The 24512-nt window shown below is 44.7% G+C and overlaps 2 protein-coding genes across 7 annotated transcripts in view; both read left to right on the forward strand.

Moving 5' to 3' along the window:
* On the forward strand, positions 1-3835 carry MYOD1 (myogenic differentiation 1). Its single transcript, XM_075502252.1, has 3 exons — positions 1-751; positions 2263-2341; positions 2971-3835. Exons 1-3 carry the CDS (start codon positions 191-193, stop codon positions 3231-3233), a joined length of 903 nt encoding a protein of 300 aa, XP_075358367.1. The 5' UTR covers positions 1-190; the 3' UTR covers positions 3234-3835.
* Positions 3836-21823: 17988 nt separating this feature from the next.
* Positions 21824-24512, forward strand: part of KCNC1 (potassium voltage-gated channel subfamily C member 1) — a 131666-nt gene continuing 128977 nt past the window's right edge. For all 6 annotated transcript variants that reach the window (XM_075502263.1, XM_075502266.1, XM_075502267.1 and 3 more), the window contains exon 1: positions 21824-22393. In XM_075502263.1, coding sequence (XP_075358378.1) covers positions 21824-22393 — 570 coding nt within the window. The remainder of the gene's footprint in view (positions 22394-24512) is intronic.

A 24512-nucleotide genomic window follows, 5' to 3' on the forward strand; every position in this document is an offset into this window, starting at 1 on the left:
GGCTGGGGAGGGGGTCGGCGGCAGCAGCAGCCAGCGCTGGTGGCCTCGCCTGGCAAGAGAGCGTGAGGGCCTCCGCTCCGCGCACCCGCCTGGCCGGTACCTGCTGCTGCACAGCCCGATCGAAGCCCCCTCTCTTCTGATCCCCTCACTCATCCCCTCTGGCCCGGCTGCCGTCTCCTCTGCCGCCCTCATGGACTTACTGGGCCCCATGGAGATGACGGAGGGCTCCCTCTGCTCCTTCACGGCCGCTGATGACTTCTACGACGACCCGTGCTTCAACACGTCGGACATGCACTTCTTCGAGGACCTGGACCCCCGGCTGGTGCACGTGGGGGGCCTGCTGAAGCCTGAGGAGCACCTGCACCATCACGGGCACCACCACGGGCACCCGCACGAGGAGGAGCACGTCCGGGCGCCCAGCGGGCACCACCAGGCCGGCCGCTGCCTGCTGTGGGCCTGCAAGGCTTGCAAGAGGAAGACCACCAACGCCGACCGCCGTAAGGCTGCCACCATGAGGGAGCGGCGGCGGCTCAGCAAGGTCAATGAGGCCTTTGAGACCCTCAAGCGCTGCACCTCCACCAACCCCAACCAGCGCCTGCCCAAGGTGGAGATCCTGCGCAACGCCATCCGCTACATCGAGAGCCTGCAAGCGCTGCTGCGAGAGCAGGAGGACACTTACTACCCGGTGCTGGAGCACTACAGCGGGGAATCGGATGCCTCCAGCCCCCGCTCCAACTGCTCCGACGGCATGGTGAGTGCCCCAGGGAGGACAGCCTGCCACTGAGGTGCCCCAGACGCTGTTGGTCCAAACCTGCGCAGGGCGAGTCACCTCCTCCTGCCTTTCCTATAGCAGCTGCCTTCCATACCTCCCCAGGCAGAAGACGAAGTCCTTTTTCATGCCTTGAGTTCCAGCCGCAAAGGGAGGTGGGGTCCCTGTGTGCCAGGATCCCTGGGAAAGAAGAAGAATCTCTTACCCGCTTTTTTCCCTGGCATGAGACGTTAGGCAGGTCCCCCTGTGTCCCAGGGGAGCCACGGGAGAGCTGCTGGGGGAGCACTTTGGGAAGCTGCCTGAGACGGGTACCTGGGGCCATGGTGAGGTCTGAGCCCTGCCTGTGCTCCCGTAGCTCCTGGGGCATCTGTTTCCATCTTCTGCTGTATCATTACCTTTGAATCCTCTAAGGAGAGCAGAGAGGAAGGTCCCCCTTAGTCATGGTGGTTACAGGGGAACTGATAAGAGTCTGGGTTTTGTTTCCTGCCATTCGTCATGATAACAGGAGAAGGGTCTAAGCAACAGGAGCTGTTTTTCTTGACCCTTAAGAAAAAGAAAAAGGTTCTCCATTTCTCTTCTCAATTCATCCCCTCCGTAGACATTTACCAGCAATAGGAAGGAGACCCCAGGCTTTCAGTCCTGCTTGTACGTTATGGGGAGGGGAGAAGAAGGTTGGGTGCCAGAGAGGGTGTCTCATGGCCGCATCTTTTCACTGGGACTATAGGCTCGGACTCTGGTCTGCCTCTGGGGTGGTGGGACATGGTGAAGGGAGTGCCGGACAGCTGTCTGGGACGGGATCTTGACAGCACTTTAAGACCTGAGATGTTTTTTCTGTGCTGTGGTGGGGATAGTCATTACTGAGTTGAATATCTGCGATTATGAGATAGTTGGCAAATTGGAGAGAAGATTTACACAAATGATCCCTCCTCAAAATACAGGATTTTTCTTTTGTCAGAAAGAGTAATTTCATTGTGGATTAAAGTATGGGAAACAAATATACTGGTCAATGTTTTGGGGCTTTTGCTGTACAAAATGGAAATGGGAAGAGAAACTAAAGGAAATAAAAAGGGACAAAGGTAGACTAGAGGCTTTTTAAGAGGAACTCATGTTTGGAAAAGCCTTCAAAAATTAAATCATAAAAAGGCTCATTCCCCTCTTGGTCTCCCTGTTGTAAATTGAAGATATGTGTAGGGCAGTATCTGCGCAGAATGCTGGAAAACCTCAACTCGTTTGTAAAGCTACAGCATTCAATGCAACAACAGTGGTAATTTTCCTTTGGAACAGCGGTGCCACATAAAATATTCTGGGGCGAATCCCCTTCTAGCCAAGTTAAGTTCTGCCTCATTCAAAGAAAACACAACTTGATGGCATTTCAGCCAGGACTGGAATGATGGCACAGACTAGGGACTGAAATACGAAATTGGATGATAACTGGGATTTCAGTAAATGCTGTCCCCAACCAGTGACCTCACTCAGATTGTTCTCCTTTCCAGATGGAGTACAGTGGGCCTCCTTGCAGCTCTCGCAGAAGAAACAGCTATGACAGCAGCTACTACACAGAATCACCAAATGGTGAGTATGTGCTGTAACGGCTGTGTGAAACATGGAGACAGAGGCAGTCAATGTAGCAAACTTCCCCGTGCCCTTGCCGTCCCCGCTTGTTTAGCTGACCCCAGCTGGGCTGAATGAGGAACCTGCCTTCTCAGCCAGCGAGCTGTTGGTGCTAATAGAGGCATTGGATTTCTTCTGCATGTATTTGCAAATATGGGGATATAATACAGCTGCATTTCCTATTTTGCAAATACAATATCTGGATAAAAATATATTCCTCTCTTCAACTAATTTTCAGTGTTTAACCATGTTTTGCATGAAGACTCTTCTAATTCTATCTACCATTGATACAAACTGGAGAAACTGTCGATTTCAAATCTTCCCTTCCCTTTCTATGTACTGAAGTGAAGCCTTGGATCCACCCTGCCCCAAAAGTAACATACTTTGCTTGGGTCTCTCTTCCATTTTGCAAATTACAATCTCTGTTTTCTGATAATTGGCATACTTCACCAATATTAATTTCCTCTGAATCTTTACATGCTCACAGATGCATACTGTCAACCACTCACTGGGGTTTTATGAAAGAACTACATCCTACTGACGTTAAGTACCCATTGGATAAACTGATCACCTTTTTGTCTGTTTTTTAGATCCAAAGCATGGGAAGAGTTCTGTTGTTTCCAGCCTCGATTGCCTCTCAAGCATTGTAGAGAGGATTTCCACAGATAACTCCACATGTCCTATACTGCCTCCAGTGGAAACTGTTGCTGAAGGGAGTCCCTGTTCCCCCCCCGAAGGAGCGAATCTGAATGATAGTGGAGCCCAAATTCCTTCCCCCACCAACTGTACCCCACTTCCCCAGGATAACAGCAACAGCAGCAGCAGCAGCAACCCTATCTACCAAGTGCTATAAAAGCAGGTCCAGCTGGACTGCACTGAAAACAAATTGCTCTGTTCAGTCAAGCTCCAAGACCTGCCTTCTAAGACTGAAAAGAATTCTCAAGACTTGTTCCAGTTTTAAAATATCACTCCAAATTCCTTCAAATATATAACTTTTCAAACCTGTATTACTTCAAAATACACCTAGTTATTTATTGGTTGTTAAACTAAAGTTATTTAATATGTCTAGAGATAAAATTGTATACCGTGAAATGGCCAATGTTTAATCTGGGCTTTGGGGAATAGGAACCTGGCTCTTGAATGCAGAGGAGAATAGAAATCTACAACAGTAGTGGCATGACAGATCCTTCCTATTACTCCTGTTCTGGCCAAAATAAGGTTGTGGACCATTTTTTATAAAACTTTTTGTATAATTGTAAATAAGAGTTGCTTTGCAAAAAAAGGGGAAAAAAAGAGGAAAAGAAAGAAAAAAAGAAACAAAAGCAAAAATTAAAAACAAAAAGGGGGAAAAAATTAAAAAATATTTAATATTGCTTGGTTTGTTGTGTCAAACTTTAACTTTATATATTTATACGATGTGGTTGCCAAGAATGTTTTCAACAGTATTCTAAATAAAGACCCTTATTTATAAAATCTGTGGTGTTATCTTGACTTTCATTAGGGCTTCTAGAATTACTAGTGCATTTAGGAGTGGTATTAAGATCACTGCCTTGGCAGGAAGAAGATACAGGCTCTGATTCAGCAAAGAAATCAAGAACATGCTTCAGTTGCACTGCTTTCAACTACTTTGCATAAATATATTGCTGAAAAGGGGCCTACTTTCTTCATATTGTATCTTGGTGATTTCTAAACCAAGTCTTACACATCAGAGGTCATTATTAGAGAGATCAGTAAGGTAAATAAGCACGTTTCTCTTCCCCCCCCAAAGTTTACAATTACATTACAGGACTTGATCTTACAAAGATGTGTTAGAACTAGGAATCACAATAAATTAGACTCTCCAAATTCCAGTGCAGCTACCGAAACTTAAAGTCATACAACAGTGTCTCACAAGACCAGGTACCACATTCTTGGACACATGTTCACATTTTTCATTCAAGTTCTAATTTTCAAGTGTTTGTACCATGTTCACATATTCTCAGGTATTAGAAAATAATTGCAAAGGACTTTTTTGTCATGAAGTTCAAGGTATAGCTCACAGTTTTCCTCAAGTTCAGGTTGGAATTTAGGCCAAAGATAGGCAGTTTTAATTTGGGTTTGAACTTTACGCATCTCTGGCAGCACTACTCCAGGGATTTACTTCTTGTTTAGAGCCTCTCTAAAAATAACGAGTGGGCTATGTTTCATTCAGTATATATGTGTAACCTTGCAAGCTTGCCATGAAACTGAAAAATGTTAAGCCCTGAGCAGGTTGTCATTGGTAAGTAACCATCAGGGCATTTCTGTACATTTGGACAAGAATAACCAGCAGCTACGGACAATGTGAAACAACCCATTTCTTGTCATATCCCTGTGATTTATGGCTTTTATTTTAAAATCACAGTAAAAAGAAAAAAACCACCACCACCACCCCCCAACCACCAAAACGGATAGCGTCATCAGCTCTAAATACTTTGATGACAGATCGGTCATTGTATTCTCTCTTAGGTCACTATTAAAGAGGGAATTTGTGCAGCTCTTACCTCTTAAGCAGGAAAAAGAAAGAGGGAACAGCTAATTCCATGGGAATGTCTCCCACTCCTTTAGTCATGGGGGCCTTGAAGATGAACGCTCCATGGAGAGGAGAGGAGTGAGCAGCCTTGTGTGGAGCAGAGCAACACACTTGCTGCTCCTTCCTCCTGGGGCAGAGGTGTGCTCCGGGCTTGCTGTCTTATCCAAAGCCAGAGGGGCAGGGAAGGTAGCAGCCACGGGGATTCGTTCCTCATCTGTGTGCTTGTGACCATGGTGGATGATAAATCGGCGTCGAGGCACAGGACCACTCTGCAGAGCAGGCCAGGCTCCCACGGATCGGAGGGGACTCTGAGGCAGGACTGGCCCCTCAACACCTTCATCAAAGTCCAACTTTGTAGAAGTCTCCCACTGATTCACTGTGGGCAGAAAACAGCCCAGCCCAATAAAGGCTGAGCTTACCCCTCTCATTTTTCCATTAAAAATAAAAATTAAATGAACTTGAGAATGTGCTAATTCATACTAGCATAAATCAGGAGGGTCTCTACTAAGGTCAGAAAAATGCCCCAGGTTAGTTTGAAGCCAGTATCACTAACTTACAAAAACTAAAGACAGACAGTTAGAGCCTCACAAACCAATGCCTCGCACATCAACCTTAAAATCTTCATTGCCTCCAGCAAACACTCAGTCAGGCCCATAACGCAAAAGATCAAAAGATGCTTTTGTGAAATACTACGGACCTTGCCATCCCCATACCCTGAGGCTGGTAAAAGTATCGATTTTACTGTCATGTGAGTGGCAACCAAAGAACGTTTGGCCAGCTCAGGAACTACAGAGACCCTATACGTACTGGCAGCACACAGTTCATGCCTGCCTCGCTACAGCACCCCACTTCTGCGGGACACAATAGGGTGTACCTGGCTGTAAAGCTGGCACGGCAGAGCGGACACAGAGTGCTTGTGCTCAACAATGTACATGCAGTTCCATGTGAAGTCATGTATATTGCATTTCACTGATTTATTTTAGCAACCCAAGTTTCCACATACTGATGTTAATGTTACAACAGAGAACAAGCATTTAGCACATCCCAAAATAGATGGATGGATGAAGAAGCAAAAAAATATTCACAGATTTCCTAGGCAGAGCCCATCTTTTTCCCATTGATGTCAGTGAGAAAAGTCCACTGGAGTAAGGCCAAAGGGTCTCAGTGCTGATAAAGACACGTTTAGGTTACAGCTATATTTATTTTTGAACTTAAATAAGGAAAATGTGTTCCCTGTGCAATTTCTTCCTGTCTATTTCTAAGGTAATATATTTAAAACAAATGCCTGAAGTTACTCTACTCCCCTGTGCATCAAGAGGACAGCATGTTACTGACAGAAGTATATCCCAGTCTATGAGCAAATATTTCGAAGCTGGAAATACTTTGATTCAGAGCTTTAGCTTAGTTCTGACAGTAGCAGGGAACATAAGCAGAGCTGAGGAACAGATATAAGACTGACTCAACATTTACAAACTTTGGTTCTTAAATTGGGCTCCTGAAGGTGTATTTAGGCATCTAGGGCTGATCCTACAAGACAAACTGCAGTCTAGCTTGGTCTACAGGAACACTCCAGCATGGGCTACAAACACACACCAGTGGCCTGAAATCATCGGTTCATACCACACAGGTTCCAGTTCAATATTCTGCAGGTCAAGGCACCTAAAGAAACACCATCTGATTTAAAAAAATCTGCATCCCGCAGATTGCACTGACATGCAGAGCCTGGGAGAAACTGGGGGCAACTGCAAGCCAGACCGTTCCCTTCCTGAGCTGCCTCGGCAGGACAGCACGGAACCTGCCTGAACGTGGATTTGGAGCTTTTCACTGGAGAGACGAGAATTGTCTGATGTTTCCTATGGAACGCTACCTCCAAAGGGAAAGTCATACAGCTACAAATAATTAAAGGAAAGTAGCTGTCTTTGAATATAAAGATAAGTGTGTATCTTAGGAATGTTTGATTTGATTTGGTAACTTAAGAAAGCCCTACTGGGGCTGCATGACAAAACCAATATTATTGGTTTATCTTATTCAAACTATTGCTATGGAAAAAGTGAAGAGGAATAAATTTATACCTCACATATATGCTAAATGCTTTGATTTTACATGTCATCAGGTCATTTGCAAATATGAGAATGCAGAGGATCCTTTTTCTACTTTCAATATTTCACCACAAAAAAGTGCAATAAAGTTGCTGGTTTTTAAAAGTAACAGTATTATACACCATTTCTCACATTATCATTAAAGCTGCTACAGAAATTTTTCACATACCGAAAACTCAATTTTAGGTAAAAGAAAAATATGAACTATTCCTGGTATATTTTTTCCTTTTGAAATATGTTATCATCTGTATCAAAAAATATTAAAGAAATATTAAGTTGGCAATTGCTTTGCACCAGATGCTGCTCTTTTAAAAGGACTTGTCATTTTAAAATGACTAAGATAAAGACCTTACAAAACCCCACTGCATGTGGAAGGAAAAACAGTTTTCATTTTACAGCTTGTGTTTTGCAGCGATATTTGAAAGGGTCAAATTGTGCAAAGGGCAAAACCTGCTCATTTTACTCATAAAAATAGTATTGCCATCTTCAGAAGAACTACATCCAAAAGTGAACAGACAAGCAAAGGTTTGTACCTCATACCACCCAAATGTTAATGAGAAGAAATTAATATTTCCCTTTTGTTTAAAAATTATTAATTTGTTCCTTGAAATCAGTGGCAAAACTTCCAACTTCAGTGGGAGTGAAGCATACCCGAGTACCTCATGAGGTACTATTTACTAATGCTTCTCAGCTCGCCCTCCCTCAGCCTTTCAAATCACTTGTTTGCCAGTAAATCTGTTGAACAGTCATGACTTTCTCTCCTTGATCTATGCAGCACGCTCCCTTCTCAAAAGGTTTGTTGCACAAGTGGGAATGTCATTAAGCAGAGACCAATGGCTCTCCTTTCAATCTTCGAGACTTCAGGGCTAATGAGGGAGAGAATGGTCCCTGTGTAATACAGAAGAGCCTCTAGATAGTCCTTTCCCATCCAGGTCCCACCAGGAATTAGAACATGTCTGGCATAAAGCCACCTGGGCCAGTAGAAGGAACCCAGAAATCTCTGTGTGGGCCCAGAAATCTACCTTTTGCATACACAGACACTTCTGAATAAAGACCTTAACATTGTAAGCTTCATAGTGAAAACTGACCTATCCTGTAACCACAGGGCGATAGAAAACCTCAGGGTTTTCCCAACGATACAGCTGGCACGGCACTGAACTCGCATTTTCTTTCTAAAACATCAATAACTTTTATCTTCTACATGCATCTTAGCAGCATCAAGTGTGCTATTTTATGTAAGACTCGATAAATAATCCCACATTCATCACTAGGGAGGCAAATACTGTATATGAAGTGAAGCTTTCCACTATTTATAAAAAATTTATTAAAAACTCTGACAGACGATAACCCACTTAATCAGAAGATGGAGGGAGGTTGTGATCGTGGTTGGGATGTTGGCTTTCTGCTTGGAGTCAGATTCACCCAGAGGCCTGTGCCTCAGCACAGTCACCTAGTGGTGCAAGTCCATGGCTGTAAAAGGGGATCTCCCAGTCTCAAGGGACCGGATCTGGAAATGCTGGATAAAATCCTGGAACCGTTGAAACCCTCTGAAACACAGTTCTCCCGTCACCCGAACTGACCTTGAGCCGTTTTTTGGTCCAACAGCAGCATCTGCTGGATAAGACATAAATTGCATTTCTTTCTGAAATCCTCTCGGTGAATTCAATGTTCTGCTCTCTCATCTTTTCATAATGGAAAATTTGTTGGTGGGGAAACAGCAAAAATATTCACGGTCTTCAGTCAGCACCTGGAGCCCCATACACTACAAACAGCAGGAAAAATATGTTGGAAAAGCCAGGCTCTTCCCTACCAAGAGACTTCTACAGAAACAGAGAGGACCATTGTAGGAATAGTATGGGGGTTTTTATTACTGCACAAATTTTGGGGTACCACTCTGTTTTTCTTTGTTTTAAGTAAAAAAGAAAGACAAAAGGAGAGAGAAAATGGAAGGCCTTTGAAGGCATTGTATGGCCTTAGCTGCAAGCAATGGGCCAGGGGGATAGGTTGCTTACCAGAAGGCAGGTGGGGCAGATGCAAAGCCACAGGAGATGACAGCAGGACCACGATGCAACTCTCTGGTGGCCAAGTCCCTCAGTGGGGCGCAAACCATCTCGACATGCACAGTAACCCCCACCTAACATGTAAGTGTAGAACAAGACAAGCTGAGGAACAGTCTTGCACATTTGGAAAGACCATTTGAAGCCACGCAAGGGAAAGGTAAGCAAGCGTAGAGGCAACATACCTAAAGATCATCTACCTTATACTTTGGCCGTACAACATTCCTTCCTTTCACATTGATGCTTTATTTCTGAATCCTAAAACAAATGCGCTTGGCTGCCATGACTGAAAGACAAAACCTGGAGAACTTGTATTTTGTCTGTGGCTTGGGATTCATGCTCTGTGAGGACAGAAGGATCCTCGTGGTTCACTGACAACCACTGTGTGCAGAACTCTGTGTCTGACTGACTGTCGGGACAGGCTGGGTTTTTTCAGTGACAATTCATCGCATTTGGGAACAAATGTCCTGCGAGACCTGCTCGTCCAACTTGTGACCATTTTCTTACATGTGGTTCTGTTTGAAGTCAGGGGTTTTGACTGCCACTGTGGGGCAGACTATTACGATCCTGCCATTTGTGAGAAAGAATTTTTATTTTTAGTTGGTTGTTTACAGAAGAGGGTCAGTGGGCCTGTACTGGCAAAGCAATACCTTTTTGTTACGAATGTCTTTCCTTGGTCTTATGCCAGCTGTGGGTTTCCTGAGGCTGGAGCCTAGACTGTCCATGTGACTGTCACACTAAGAGGTACCTTTGATTGCTACTTGCTGCAGTGTAAGTGGAAACTGCATTATTGCAATCAATAAGCGATGTGTGCTTTTTTTTCCAGACCACTGGAGGGCAGCATTTCTATGAAAAAGAGGACTTGGACATCATTTCTTTAGTGCATACATATTTTTTCCTAAACTTTTATATCTAACTCTTCCTCAGTTCAGGTATAGAGTATCATTTCACACCAAGACAACTGAAATTAATGAGATTAATTCATCAGTCTTATTGGCAGTTGACACAGTATTGGCACCCTTACCTGTTGGAATTACCACAGCGATTCATGGCTTGCAAAGATGCACTTCTATGTGAAAAACCACATGCTTTTGTGCCTATATGGCAAGGTATCCCTATGAGTTTCCTAAAGGTGGTTAGGATGAAGACCATCTTAGAGCAAAGCATTTATACAAAGCTTGTAGAGGGAGTCCTGTTCTTCAAACGGGGCACGTAATGCTCCCATTACAGATATAATACCATAGAAATACAAATGTATGCAGGGAGGAGCATGTGTCATACTGGTCACTTTGTTCCTTTTGGAAAGGAAGCACGGTATGTGCTGAGCATACATGCTCTATGCTCTCGAAGGCTGTCCTCTACAGAACTAGACACTTGAAGCAGCTTGCAGTTTAGAGCCAGCTGCACAAAATCTAGTCCCAAACATGCCTTTCAAAAGCTTCACAAATGCCAATTACATTAAACGATATGAAAAAAGCAACAAAGTAATGTGCCTAATTAACAAAGCTGGAGATGGAGCCAACCATTTGGTTTGAAGTACTTCCAAGAGAGACGTTAAATCCAATGGCTGGGGCAACTCTGGAAGAAATAAATTAACATGCTGGGTTAATATTTCAAGCTCTGTGGGAGTAATCAGTGTGTGTGGTGAGGGGAAGCAAAGGTAAAAATATCACAGGGTGCTATTTTGTTTGTTTGTTTGCCAAGGACACTTTAGTTTTTGCCATTTATTATTCTTCATGGTATGCTAGAAAATACGCAAGAAGACATAGAAGTATCATCATTGCGTCACTGGATTTCCTAAATTTATCTTCTCCTTACCTGTTAAATCTTAGCTCAAGGTCAAGAGAAACCACCGTTTTGAGTGAATGAATTATGGGACAGACATATTCACGAAAAATGCATTAGCAGTGTTCTTTTATCCTTATAAATCCTATAAGCAACCTCATAATCCTATGAGCAACCACAGCTTAAAGATTCCTCTCACCATAGGACTTGTCTGAGAAATAAGCTCTGGTGGCTTGTTCAGAGCATGCCCTGTACATGTCTTTTGTTCCACAACAGTCTTTTTCTGGTTCTCATAGCTAAGAACTGACTGATAGCTGGTTCAAAATCTTAGATACCTGTCATTGGGTAAGCTCAGGCCGTCACAAATCCCCAAGTTCCAGCAAGTACAGTGGCTTAAATCCTTTCCAGTACTCATCTGTTGGCAGCTGTTTCCACCTGCTCCTTCTTGACCAGTCCTGCCCAGTCCCTAGGGAAGAGCAGGAAGGTTGGCACGCACTGAACTTGCTCGTTGTGAGCTGGCTGCTCATGTTTTACCTGAATCTGTCATTTCGCCTCGTCTGCTCTCCAGCCTCTTTTTGCAGTAAGAATTCTGAGTTCTGCTGTGCATCAAAGGCAAAAAGAAAGCTATTCCTCAGATGTGGATGACGAAACGTTATTCTCTCTTTTAAGTACGAGCAATTATTATTAAAAAGAGATACAGAAAAGATTGATCAGATCACTTAATCCTCACAGCTGCTAGGTATTTAGTGATTCTTGCACGTATGTTTTGTAGCTGAAGCGACATATCTTTGACATGTCTTTGCTTTGTGGTGAGTGAAGGCATATGCCCTCCAAGCACACCATGACCATTACCTGTGGCTTTTTTTGGTTTGTTTTTGTGGTAAACCACACGATGTAAAAAGAGAAAAAAATTTCAAAAATAACATCCGTTTCCATGTCTTCTATTTTAGACACCAGTGGTTACATTTCCAGACTTGCAGCTGAACCTTTAGGAACTTTGGTTGGCTGAGTAGATGTCTATGCACATAAGGCTCCTCTATTAATTTGTCCCATTGCTATTTATGTACTTGTTAACTTCCTATCTAAAGACTAACATTAATTGGCCAGAGTGAATTAAAAGATTTTACTTTTTCTTAACCAAGACAATTAGTTTTATATTTTCAGCTCTGAAAGTTTTAATTCATATTTTGCTATATCACCTGTAGCCTGATTTCCAGCTGGACCAAATCCTCTTCAAATCTCCTGGGCCTTTGAACAGGTGTGGCTGAAAATGCAAACCTTTGTGCATAAACATCATTTGTTTTCTTCCAAAGTACCTCAAAGTACATCCCTAAATATAAGCGACGTTCTGCAGATCCTACTCAGTCTTAGCTTGGGAGGGGAGAAATAGTCAGTAAGACAAGCAATGTAACGTAACATGGAAACAAAGCTGAAGAAGAACCCATTAGCAATTCAAATGCAATCATCTGGGTTTTGTCCCAACCAGAATTATATGTATTTGTGGATATATAGGCAAAAACACAGGCAAAACCATCTCCTAAGGGCTGCAATAAGCATACACTCAGGAAAACTGACAGTAATTTCATTGACTTCCCACATCACCTTTTCTGTGGTGCACTGTTCTTTTGAGCATACATCTCTCTGCCTGGATTATACAGTGGTCAACCTGGGCTACAGAAGCCCAGCACCACTGCAGTACTTCTGCATGAAGACCTTTTCATATACTGAAGGGTTCTTAAGGGGTTTGGTGTGATAAAGCAAATAAGAAGCTAAAATACTTCTAAATATATAACAGAGAACGCAATCTTTTTCTCCACTTTTTAACAGGCAGGATACCTATAAGCTAGAGAATAATTTTAAAAGAACCTGTAGAAATGTATTTAATTTTTGATTACAGTCTGAAAAATTCCATAGAAAGAAGGCCTTTATTATGGATTTGAGAACTGTGCACCCCTTTTCTCTCATCCTTTCATAGGAAAGCCAGTAAACATGCTATTGTAGGCTCTCTTATAGGATAGGAATCCATCCTAGGAGCACAGAAAGGTCCAATTTTGCATGAGAACGGAGCATATCTGCAGGAAGATCCACTTCTGGTTTCTTGTTGGCCGGCTCTGAACATCTTGTGCTACTGTGAGCTTTCTCTGCTTCCTTGTTATTCCCCAACCCCTTCTTCTTCTGGAATACGTCGAGGCAAGGAGTACAACTGCAAAACCTGGCAGAATCCACAGATGAATCAGACTGAAACAGTAAACAATGACTAAAAGCGCAGTGTCTTAGGAACAAGCATATCACTGTGCTTCATAAGCGAAACCATTTAAATACAAACCTGTTGCAAGTCTTATATGTTAGCAGGAATCCCAGCCATGATCTGGAGGACTGGTACAACCCTTTCGCACTGAGATTCCTACAGAAGGCTTTCCCCGGTCCTGGAAACTGGGTAGAGCATCTTCCTCTTCCCTGGAGTGCACGGACCATTATAGTACATCCCAGAAAGGGAAGGCTGAGGACAAGCTAATAGAGGTGCCATCTTTCCACTATTTGCCCTGATCTAGCTCTCAGCACCTCATTTATCTGGAACAAAAGGCTGCTGTTAATGCTGAGCTACAGGCTCAGGCACAAGCCAGGATCAGGAAAGCTGCATTCCCAGCAGCTGGCCCAAGATTTGCGACAGAAGGTGGATTTTGCTTTCCATTCACTCACACTTACATTGTATAAATCTTGGTTATTTACAAAAGAAACGCAGCAGATTTCATCCTTAGTGCCAATTATTTAACGAGCATCACTGGAAGTAGTATACTTTATATCTCTTCATATGCAGCATACAAAGAATTACTTCAACAGGATTAAATGTCATATTTCATGGGACTGGCTGCGTAAATATTTACAAAGCTAGAGAACAGCAAAGACATCTCAGAGTTATTGATTCATGTCAAATATTGAGAAGCTGGGTTAATCAAGGGATTTAAGCAATGCTTTAAACCTTTGAGTCAGCATTGTTGAGATTTATTTGAACTACTCTTACCTTTCAACACCCAAAGTTTTACAAACCATTTATAACAATAAAGATTTACAGGCCATTTTCCCATCTGCTCGTCTGAGAACATTTCAGTCACTACTGCAAACTCAGAGTAGGCTGGAGAAGTAATAGTTGTGGAAAGTGAATCATTCAATAAAAATAAAGTTCTCACTTCAGTTAAAAAAAAAAAAAAAGAAATGTTCTAATTATTTTGATGTATTATAGAAATAGTCAGCTGATAGGTGAGCATATATATTGTATAAAATGGAGCATGTTCTATACTCCTCAGTCAGAAACAGATACTAATTTTTTTTGTGGTTAAATGAAAAAGATGTACTTGAGGCACTGAGAACTGCATGCCTTGTTCAAGAAAAGACTAGCACCCTCCTGCTCTGTATTCTGTATATAGTATATGTGAAATACATATGTCTGTATCTGTGTGTTTGTGTCTGTTGCTATGTTCATGCACCTGCAAATTGGCTGAGATTTTAAAAATGTAGTGACAGCATTAGTAGAGTTTTGTTTTCAGAAAAAGCTGACTAGGCCAGTCTCAGAAAGTCAAGGGCCTTTTAGGACTCTCCAAAACAAATCATCTAATAAAATAAAGCCATATCACTAGCCATTTCTGCAACTCTAGTTATAGTACATGGTAGGAGCCAAAGAGTTCAGATCTATGTGCGCTTGTTTACTCTCTTAGAAACCTAGATTTAGAGCCTTCAGGATGACTGCACTCAGCTCATAGTAACACATATTTAGCAGCTTCCATAAGCATGTTTTTGTTATGTGTTGACATGAATCTTCTAACGGTGTAAGCTGAATTTTCTTTGTCACCAGCCGCTTGTTTTGCTGGATCACACCTAGATCAGCACGAAGAAGACGAGACAAATCTATACCCTTCCTATAACTACACATTGTAGGAAGCGGCGCATTAGCCAAGCTGTATGCCTAATTTCAGTTACCTAAAGTAGATTTTGCTGTGATTTAGCCCCATGATTTCTTGAGGAACAATTATTTCTGGTTTGGGGAATGCCTCATCAAAGACAAATCCTGACACTTTTACTACAGCCTTGACTAAAGTACGTCTAGAAACTCACACTGTTTCAGATCAATACATGTGCTCCCGGAGAAGCACAGTGCCTAACCCAGTCCGGCTACGTGCTGGATTCAAGCAGGAGCTGGGTGTAAGACAGCCAACACAACAGCTGTTTGCAGTGCTTACTGCCCCTCTTGCCAGGAAGGAGCCATCTTCTCTTTCCCTGCAGGAAAGGCAGTTTGGAAACCTCCCTAGTCCTTTAGCAAGAAGCAGAACACTGCTCCCACCACCTCGCCTTGCTCGTGTACACCATCCCGGTTGTCATATTTACTCAGTTCCATCTCCCATAAATTTTCAGCAAAACCGAATGGATTCAGGTGGGAGTTTCTCTTAGTTAATGGAGTGGGTAAAGACCAATGATGATCTCTAACATATCACAATATTACTTCCATTTTTTTTCCAGAGCAACTTCCATTTATCTCACAGTTTGATACACATCTGTGCAACACTGACGTTTCTACACCAGCACTCTTTCTGAAGGATCCTAAAGGGCTTTGCAAAACAAAAAGAACCTTCACTCACAATCAAACACAGCCAAGTACGAACGGATGGAGAACAAAATGCAACCCAGCAGCAGCACGCAGCAAATGTTTCTCAGCTCACACTCAGTCACAGCAAAGCCATGCAACAGTTGAAGAACATGGATGAAAATGAAGTACATATTCAAGCAAAACTTAGGTAATTAAGAAAAAATCTAGCTAGATGAAAGTACAGGAACGAGCATTCAGTCATAACTTCTGCTGTTCTGGCTACTCTCATTAAATGCAGCATGACTTTGAATCAGGCTTTGGGCTACACAGCTCTTCAGACATGCAGCACCTCTATGACTCCCTCAGTCAACATCAAGCACCAACCAGCTATTTTCTCCTCCATTCTTATTCTTTCCATGGAAGGCTTTCGTCCAGCTATTGACAGTTCAAAGGGGTAAATCTGACCTTTCAGAAAAGTAATGTCGTCTATGCAATTGCAGCTTGCTTTGTTTTTAAATGAGTTTCAAGGACAAAGTGAGTACACTGCATGCTGAAGTGCATCACAGCTTTCCATTTGAAGACCTCAAACCAAATGATTTATAAGGATCAATACTAACAGATAGAGCAATTCACAGCATGATGTAATCTACAGCTGATAAAGAACTGCACTGAAATACTGTTGAGTTGTCATGAATTTAATACAAGAGAGCACAGACTGAATTAAAGCATTCAAGCATTGCAAAACTGGTCTTCCAGCCCTGGCTGCCTTTTGTTTTGAGATTATAACTCTTACAAATAAATCTCTCCCTCTCAGCTTCCTCCAGCTTTAAAACATTTTGAATGTGCTCTCCAGTTGTATTCATAGTTGCACACAAAGTCACAGGTTCTCTGAACACCTCTTTTCCCTCTTTATATTGTTGCCTTTATTAGAATCGATCAACAAGTTTTCCATAATGACCCTTTTCTTTGAATATAAACTGTGTGATGAACTCAGACTAGGTAGGCTTAAATGTCAGGAGTGAGTGCTTCGTTAGCTGTCACCATTGTTGGTATCCTCACTAGGAACCTCAGTGAATGAAGAGGCTAAGGAAGTGTGCAGAATGAGATACTCTTGTTATACTAGTAAAGCACCAAAGCATACAGCAAAGCTTCCCTATGTGCTTTCCGTGCCTATACAACACTCTGCGATTTTGATCTGTCAATCCAGCATCTTCCATAAGCGGTAAAATGTCTTCATACAAAAATAAAAAGAAGAAAAAAAATTAAAATTTCACTCCAAAGTTATAAGTTACTAAGTTTAGGAATATTGGGGAATATATGCTCAGTCATCCCCCACATTGAGAAGAAAGCTCCTTTGGAGTTAGATTAGAAATCACTGCAGTTTTCAGCTAAAGCAGTAAGTAGAGAGCAGGGGGATTAACAAATGAATAGCATGTGAACCCACAAGCTAATTTTTTCTTTGTAGGCAGAATTTAGACTTCTGTCTGAAAGACAACTTACCTTTCACTGTGTATTATTACCCTGGGGATGCTGAAGCATAGGGCAACAAAGGTGATCCCAGGACACCAGATACAGAGGTGAAAGAAGGACGTACTCCTCCTGTGTCATCAGAACACAGGAGACAGTGGGGTGACCTAACACAAGTGATAAAATTAGTAAGGGGACTCGATCTCTTTTTCTGTTACGCAGTAGTTTTAAAAACTAAAACAGATCTATGGCTTAAAGCTATTCTTCCACTGTCATCATTAAAAATGTTGATTTAGAAGAACAGCTAAGGTTATAAGTAGGCCCAAGGACTTTAACAGGACTGCTGAAAGCGCGTATAATACTCTCCTGGGTAGCAGCCGTACAACTGGCCTTTCAGAAGGTTCCCACAAGGGAGGCCTTTAGAAAGGCCTTTCGAAACTCTACAGCTTATTTTCCCCACTTGTGCCAGGTTTTGATCAGCCCCAGCTCAAGGTAGATAATCATCAAAATCTCTCACCAGTTATGAGAATCAGCTCAGGAAACAAAATGTAATTCCAAGGCTAATGTCTTTTAATGCATTTTAAGAATTTCTGGTAACGTTACCTGCTGCTGCTGCCGTATCAGAATCCTTTTTCAAACAACCTACCGACTCCATGCCTCCCACAGAGGTCTCCCAGCACTATTAAAGTTGATTTAGTTCTTTTTAGCAAGTAAAACTTAGTAAGGTTAATTACTCATTTAGCTTAAAATAACAAGAGATATTACAGAAAAACTAGGTAATTCCTGGATGTACACATCCACCTTCACATTAAGCCCTCCCTGCCTAACTTCTCTTTCCAGCGTAGAGAAGACACCCAGCAGTGAAGTATAGAGAGGACTGCTCTCAGTTCATTGACAAGGGACCTAAACTTTCACTCATTCATTCATTTCATTCATTCTTTAACCCCACTGAAGTCAATAGCATTATATGAGTGACCAAATGCATGATCCTGCTTCTGCAAATTACTGTGTTGTCTCTAAGGCAAGTCTAAAGGCATAGAGGAGACACGCAGCTATTTTGAAACCGAAAAGACTGAATGTGGGTATGTCTAACTGTGGCAAATTCATTCATATGTTCATCTCATGTACGCAGGGGATTACAGAATCTCATTATAGCCTTGGAAGTCTTTGCAGAGCGAGGGGAGATCCTTCAGCATCCCAGCACCTGAAGATGGAGCCTTCTAGTCTGAGATATCAAGTCTGCATAGGCAGTTATTCTGCAGCCAAAAAGAATCTTTAAAGATGTCAAATATAAACCAGAATAAAAAATATTTATAATACTGTTATTTTTCAGTGGGACTAGGGGGGCAGAAGTGCCACTATACAGGTTGGGATTAACCAAACTTCCATGGAATTTTTTTGTCTGCAAACTGGATATTTGAAAATGATTTGGTTTGTTTTGTCTATCATAGTCCAAACTTTTCCAATTATGGAAAATTATTTTTTTTAATTAAACCAAAATTTTATATCACTATATGGCAGGCTTAAAGCAAAACTTTGCTGATAACAGCACCTGCTGGACTAATTTAAAACGTTCATTTTGTGTAAATCAGCAACTACCTACCTGGTGGTATCAGCTGTCACTAACAAACGCAAATCATGCTATAATCTACAGTGCAAAGCAAAGCCTTTGTGCCTTAATATGCAGGCATTTTGTGCCACGATCCTTGTTTAATAAAGATACCATTTTCTAATACTTTCCCTCTCAAACTTCAATATAAGCATCAAACATGATGTTATCTTTCATTTTCCACATCAAAATAAGGTATAAACTTCATTTTCCAATTTATATTTCTAAGACCACTTTCCATTTCAGCAGCTATCTCGCTCCAGATCTCCCAGCTCTCCTCTCCTCGTCAATCTCTGATTTGGGGCCCTCTCACATGTCTTTTGAAATATCCAATTCTTCCGTGTCTACCAATGCTCCTTTATCAATTACAGCCTTAGTATCTTCAAAGAAACCTTGCAGGTCACTTCAGTGTGGCCTCCCCACCCGAGTCCCTGAAAACTATCTTTAAACAAGCTTTCCATTTTTTAACACATACTTTCAGATAACTTCTAAGGTCCTGTACCACCCTCCTGCAGATACCCAGACAAGAAGGGAAACTGAAACGACAGAAGCTGCAAGATATCCCTTTCATCCCCACAGTCACCTTAGATCTCAACACTGAAATTCCTAAAGAGGAATCACTGATAAGGTAACATGGAAGGCAGGAGCTAATGAGCTGGGAAAGAGCCTCTGCAGTTGTGGATGTGACCAGAAGAACCCACTGGCCTGGGATTCACAGGTTCTTAAACCTTGTTCCCGGGTCACCTACCTTCCTCAGCCTCCGTAACTCTCAGAAACTACCCTACGGCCTTTTCCCATTGATCCCCAGATCTGCTATTATCAAAAGTACTGACTTACTATGATTACAAAATAATTGTCACCTGTATTATTTCCATCAATGAGTCATCATCCTCTTTTTCTTTCTTAATGCCAGGCTTGGGTTCGCAGACCTGCACTCTTCTCCCTTTGTGCCCTCTGTCTGGCAGTTCTTAAGGATTTTAGAGAGCATTTCTGTGCTTGCGAGTCTCAGATTTCTCCCTCTGTCATCAGCGTTTCTCCCTCTATTCAGTCCCAATGCTCAAGTGGCTGCCTGCAATCTCTTCCTGGAGATTTTGTCATCAGTTTATGCTAGCTGAAGGGCTGGGTTGCCTTGGTTTAGCCTCACTTTCCCTTTTCTCTTTCACTGCTGATAGCAGTAACGTACCCCCCATTTCCACTATCTTCCCTCCGTTTTCCCGCACGTCACACACAATAGCACCCAGCTCCTGGGCCTTCCTTCTACCCCACCAGCTTCAAGACCAATCTGTTACCATTTTCACAGACAAATCTGCTGTTTAGGCCTCTTTGGTATATCCTACCACAACTATTGCAAAGTTCTCTTCTCTGCATCCCAAACATACGCAATGCTCCTTTGCAACCCAAGGAAGCTGTGGATGGCCAAACACCTCCTCTCACAAAGCTGACCACACCACTTGCTCCTTGGCAGCACTCCACTTGTTCTTCAACTGCTGTTCCAGCACATCCAAATCTCTGTCCTCCTTCAAGGCTCAACCTCACTGCGTTCCCCCAGTCTACCCGCTTCTGTTGAGCATCGTGTTGTCCCTACCACTGCTGCACTCCAGCAGCATTCCTCAACCATATATCCCTCAATCATGTATTTCTCCACTTCATGCCCTCATCATGACGCGACCTCCCATGACTCAGCTCAGCTTTCCAGGCTCTCTCATCAGCCCACTCCTCCTTGGATACTGGCAGCAAATAAAACAAAATACAGAGCATGTCTACATACCTCTGTTACTTCCCTTCCACACAACCATCTCCCTGCTGTTCTTCAAGCTCCTCACAGGGCAGGAACTGTCCTTTTTGTGGATGTGAAACTTCCCTTGGCATTCTTCGCAAATTAATGAGAATAAAAAAGAATAAACAACGCGAATTGTTGTTTCGCAGCCTCCTACCAACCCAGGCTTTAGGGAAGAAACAAGCGAACAGTAGACAAACAGAAGAAAAGACAGAGAAACAGAGCAGGCGTGAGGGACCACGTAAAGGTGCGATGCCGTAGGAAACGCAAACCCCGCGCATCCCTGCTCACGACGTGAGAAATTCATGCCTGGGGAGATCTTGAATTTTGCCTCTTTGCCCTTCAGGGAGTCGGGTCCACGAAGGACGAGAACAGCCCCGACCCGGCGCCAGAGAGGGTCACTCAGAGCAGCGCGGGGCAGCAGCAGAAGGCCCAACGCTTCCCGAGGGGATCCTCAGTGCGACCATCGCGCCGCTGAGAGCGCGGCCGGTTACTCGGGCCGTGAGCGGCGGGTGAGGGCGCTCTTCCTCCAGCCAGGGGCACCGGAGCAGGCAGCCCTGTCCCGGCACCGGTAAGGAAGTACGCGACGTGGCGCCCGGGGAACCGAGGGGGTCGGGGCGGCGGGAGCCGGGGACGGCGCCCTCGGAGCGCGGCCGGCGCTAGGACCCGGAGAGCGGCGGCGCGGCGGGAGCAGCGCGCCTGCGCGGCGCTGTCCGGCTCGCGGGCGGGCTGCACCGAGCCGCCCGGCAGCGGCGGCGGCAGCGGCAGGAGCAGGAGCAGGAGCAGGAGCAGGAGCAGGAGCAGGAGCAGGAGCAGGAGCAGGAGCGGCGGCAGCGGCAGGAGCGGCGGCGCCGCGGGTCCCCGCCGCCCGCACCGGCAGCGCGCTCAACCCGGCCGGCCGCAGGGGCGGAGGCGGCGCGGCGGGAGGGCGGTGCGCGGCGCTGTCCCTTCAGCACCGGCGGGCAGGGCGCGGGCACAGCTCGCCGTACCCCCGCGGGGGCTGCAGGCGGCACCGGCGCCCACCTCCGCCTCCTGCCCGGCGCCCTGCAGCCCCGCGCCCGGAGCACCTGCGGGCAGCGCCGGTGCCGCGATTTTTCTCCCTTTTTATTTCCCCCCCCCTTTTTCTTTTTTTTTTTTTTTTTTTTTTTTTGTGCTTTTGGCCACGTCCAACCAGGGAAGGGCCCTCCCCCTCCGGCACGTCCCTGCGCCCCGGCACCGCAGCGCCCGCGCTCCCGGAGCATGGCCCCCCCTGCCCCTGCCCCTCCGCCGCGGCTGCAGCTACCACGGCCCCCGAGTGTCTGACTTGAGACGAAGGCGGTGCAGCGCCGGGACCCAGCGGCACCGGCTTCCCCTCGGAGCGGCCCCCGGGGAGCAGAGCTGGCCGGGGCCCTTCGCCCCCGCGGGCCTGGATCGGGGCTCGGGTTAGGCACCGACTGCCGCCGAGCAGCCGTCCCCTTACGGGCTTGCTGCCTGCCGTGCTTGCTTGGATGAGTCTGCGACATGCCTAATAAGAGACGAGATGGGCCAGGGCGATGAGAGCGACCGCATTGTGATCAACGTGGGAGGGACTAGGCACCAGACTTACCGCAGCACCCTACGCACCCTGCCCGGCACTCGGCTGGCCTGGATCGCCGAACCCGATGCCCACAGCCACTTCGACTATGACCCCCGCACGGATGAGTTTTTCTTTGACCGGCACCCGGGCGTCTTTGCCCACATCCTGAATTACTACCGCACTGGCAAGCTGCACTGCCCCGCGGACGTGTGCGGGCCCCTGTATGAGGAGGAGCTGGCCTTCTGGGGCATCGATGAGACCGATGTGGAGCCCTGCTGTTGGATGACCTACCGGCAGCACCGCGACGCCGAAGAGGCTCTGGACAGCTTTGGTGGGGCACCCCTGGATAGCAGTGCCGAGGACGGAGACATAGATGGCACCGGAGACTCTGGTGATGGTGAAGAGGAGCTGGAGATGACAAAACGCCTAGCACTTAGTGACTCCCCAGATGGCAGGTCTGGGGGCTTCTGGAGACGGTGGCAGCCCCGCATCTGGGCGCTCTTTGAGGATCCCTACTCCTCCAGATATGCAAGGGTAAGCGATGCAATCAGCACCCTCATCAAAACACTCAAACCTCCTTTCAGTCCCACTTCCTCCCAGCACCATCAGGGTTATCTCCGCTGTCAGAGCAGAGCAGCCATCCATGTGTGTAGCCATACAAAAATCACGCACGGGCCGTGGGGACATAACCCATGCTCTCAAGCGGGCCCCATGCATGGGGCACGAGTGGACACCAAGGCATGAGCTCGTGTACTCGTACGCAGGCTTCCAGCGACCCTTATTTTCTAACAGGCTCCTAAAAACCCACAGCTGGGGGCAGGTTCCCATTCACGGGCCAGGGAGATCTCCGTTATACCAGGTAATTTCCCTCCATGCACAGATTTTTACAGTCAGTCAGTCATCCCCCAGTAGAGACACCTTGTCCAGCCCTCTTATGAGCTAACAGCTCTTTTCCCTTTATGAGATGGAGAAAGGATCACAGGAGCAGGCAGTCCCTGTGGGACCAGGGGATTTGGAGAGTTTCTCAGCCTGGACTGGAAAGGGAGCCTGTTCCTTTCTCTTTTCTCATACGTGCCATGTTAAATATTTATGATCATGCCTCTCTGAGAATGGGTAATTCAGTTGCTCACTTACCTCCTCACTCTGTCTTTTCCCTTGTGGGAAATGCAAAGTATTAATCAGAGGAGAGGGTTCATTCATGTAGAAGGGACACTGTGTTTGACAGGTTTCTTGCCTGGCTACTGAAGGACAACTCCTCCCCTCCTGGTGCCTGCGGTTGTTTTGGAAAGGGAACGCACACTGGTGCAGTTCACAGCGTAGCTGTAGATAAAGATGGTCTTAAACAGTCATCCGACTCCTCTAAGTAAGGACCTTTCATACTATTACATAGGAGGATAATTACATTAATTAGGGCCTTATGCTGCTCCTGAAGTCAAAAGTAAAGAAAACATTTACTTCAGGAACAACAGCAGGATTAACCCCCAAGATACCCATATTGATCAGCAGGAAAACAGATGAAGGATAATGCCTTCACAAAGAAACTGGTTTGGATAGGATTTACTCCTCTCTTAAATGTACCTTTGTTACAGCATAATTGCTGCCAGCCCTCGGGAGGGATGAGTGGTGCTTTGGTGTGGGAGGATGATCAGTGTTCCTGAGGAGGATCAAAGAAGTGAGAACAGATTAGGGAGCAAATTGGACGGATGGAGGAAAGAGAAGTGGAAATGCAGGGAGCAGGGACAGGGGAGCTGGTCGTGTATGAATAGGTGGTGGAACAGCAGCTGCTGGAGACTTTTGGTCTGAGCAGAGATCTCCAGCAGGGAGCCGCCAGGTCTGCAGACTGAATGAATGGGGAAAGCTGGAGCAGAGCCTGGAGTTATATCTTGGTGCATTTCTAAAGATTCTTGTTTACATACCCTTTGGAGATTTCCTCCCTGAACAAAGAAGTTAATATTTTAAATGAATTCCTTTAAACTGCATGGAGGATAAAGGAATAATAAAATATTTACCACGAGATGAAAGGATGATGCTGTTGAATTGCAGCTTTCAAATCCCTGATTTCTACCAAGGGAACATGGAAATGGAGAGGGAAGGCTGGAGGGTATCCTTCAAAAGGCTTAGTTAGCTTCCTTTAATCAAGCCCAACGTTAGCAGGCATTGATTTGAATAGCAGATCTCTCTGGTGCCCAGGAATCTATTGGTAAAACACATTTCAAGTCAAAGCAGCGTGCTTGTCCAAGATTTTGTGGAATGGTCCAAAAGCCAAATGGGTAATGCTGTCCCAGTGAAAAGGATACAAACAGAGGCTAAAACACCCTTTCGCTTAGAAGCATTATGATATTTTAGGTCGGAGGACAAAATCTATAACCAATATTAAGAGTCTTTGTGATATACAAGCTGGAATTCTAGGAGGATATAAATTCCATTTTCTAATTCTCTATGGGTATTTTCATCTAGGAATAGGCATTTTTAAAGTGATTTGGGTTTGGTTTTTTTTTTTTTTTTTGCAGTGGATGTTATACCGTTTATTCACAATTACATGTGCATACCTGGTAGAATTCAAGCCCTGATTTACCTCTAACTTGTTCTTTCCTTAAAAGATTGTTAAACTACAGAAATATGAATTCTGGGCAGAGTTGAAGTGTATACTGAA

The sequence above is a fragment of the Mycteria americana genome, chromosome 5, assembly GCF_035582795.1.
Source record: "Mycteria americana isolate JAX WOST 10 ecotype Jacksonville Zoo and Gardens chromosome 5, USCA_MyAme_1.0, whole genome shotgun sequence".
Lineage (NCBI taxonomy): Eukaryota > Metazoa > Chordata > Aves > Ciconiiformes > Ciconiidae > Mycteria > Mycteria americana.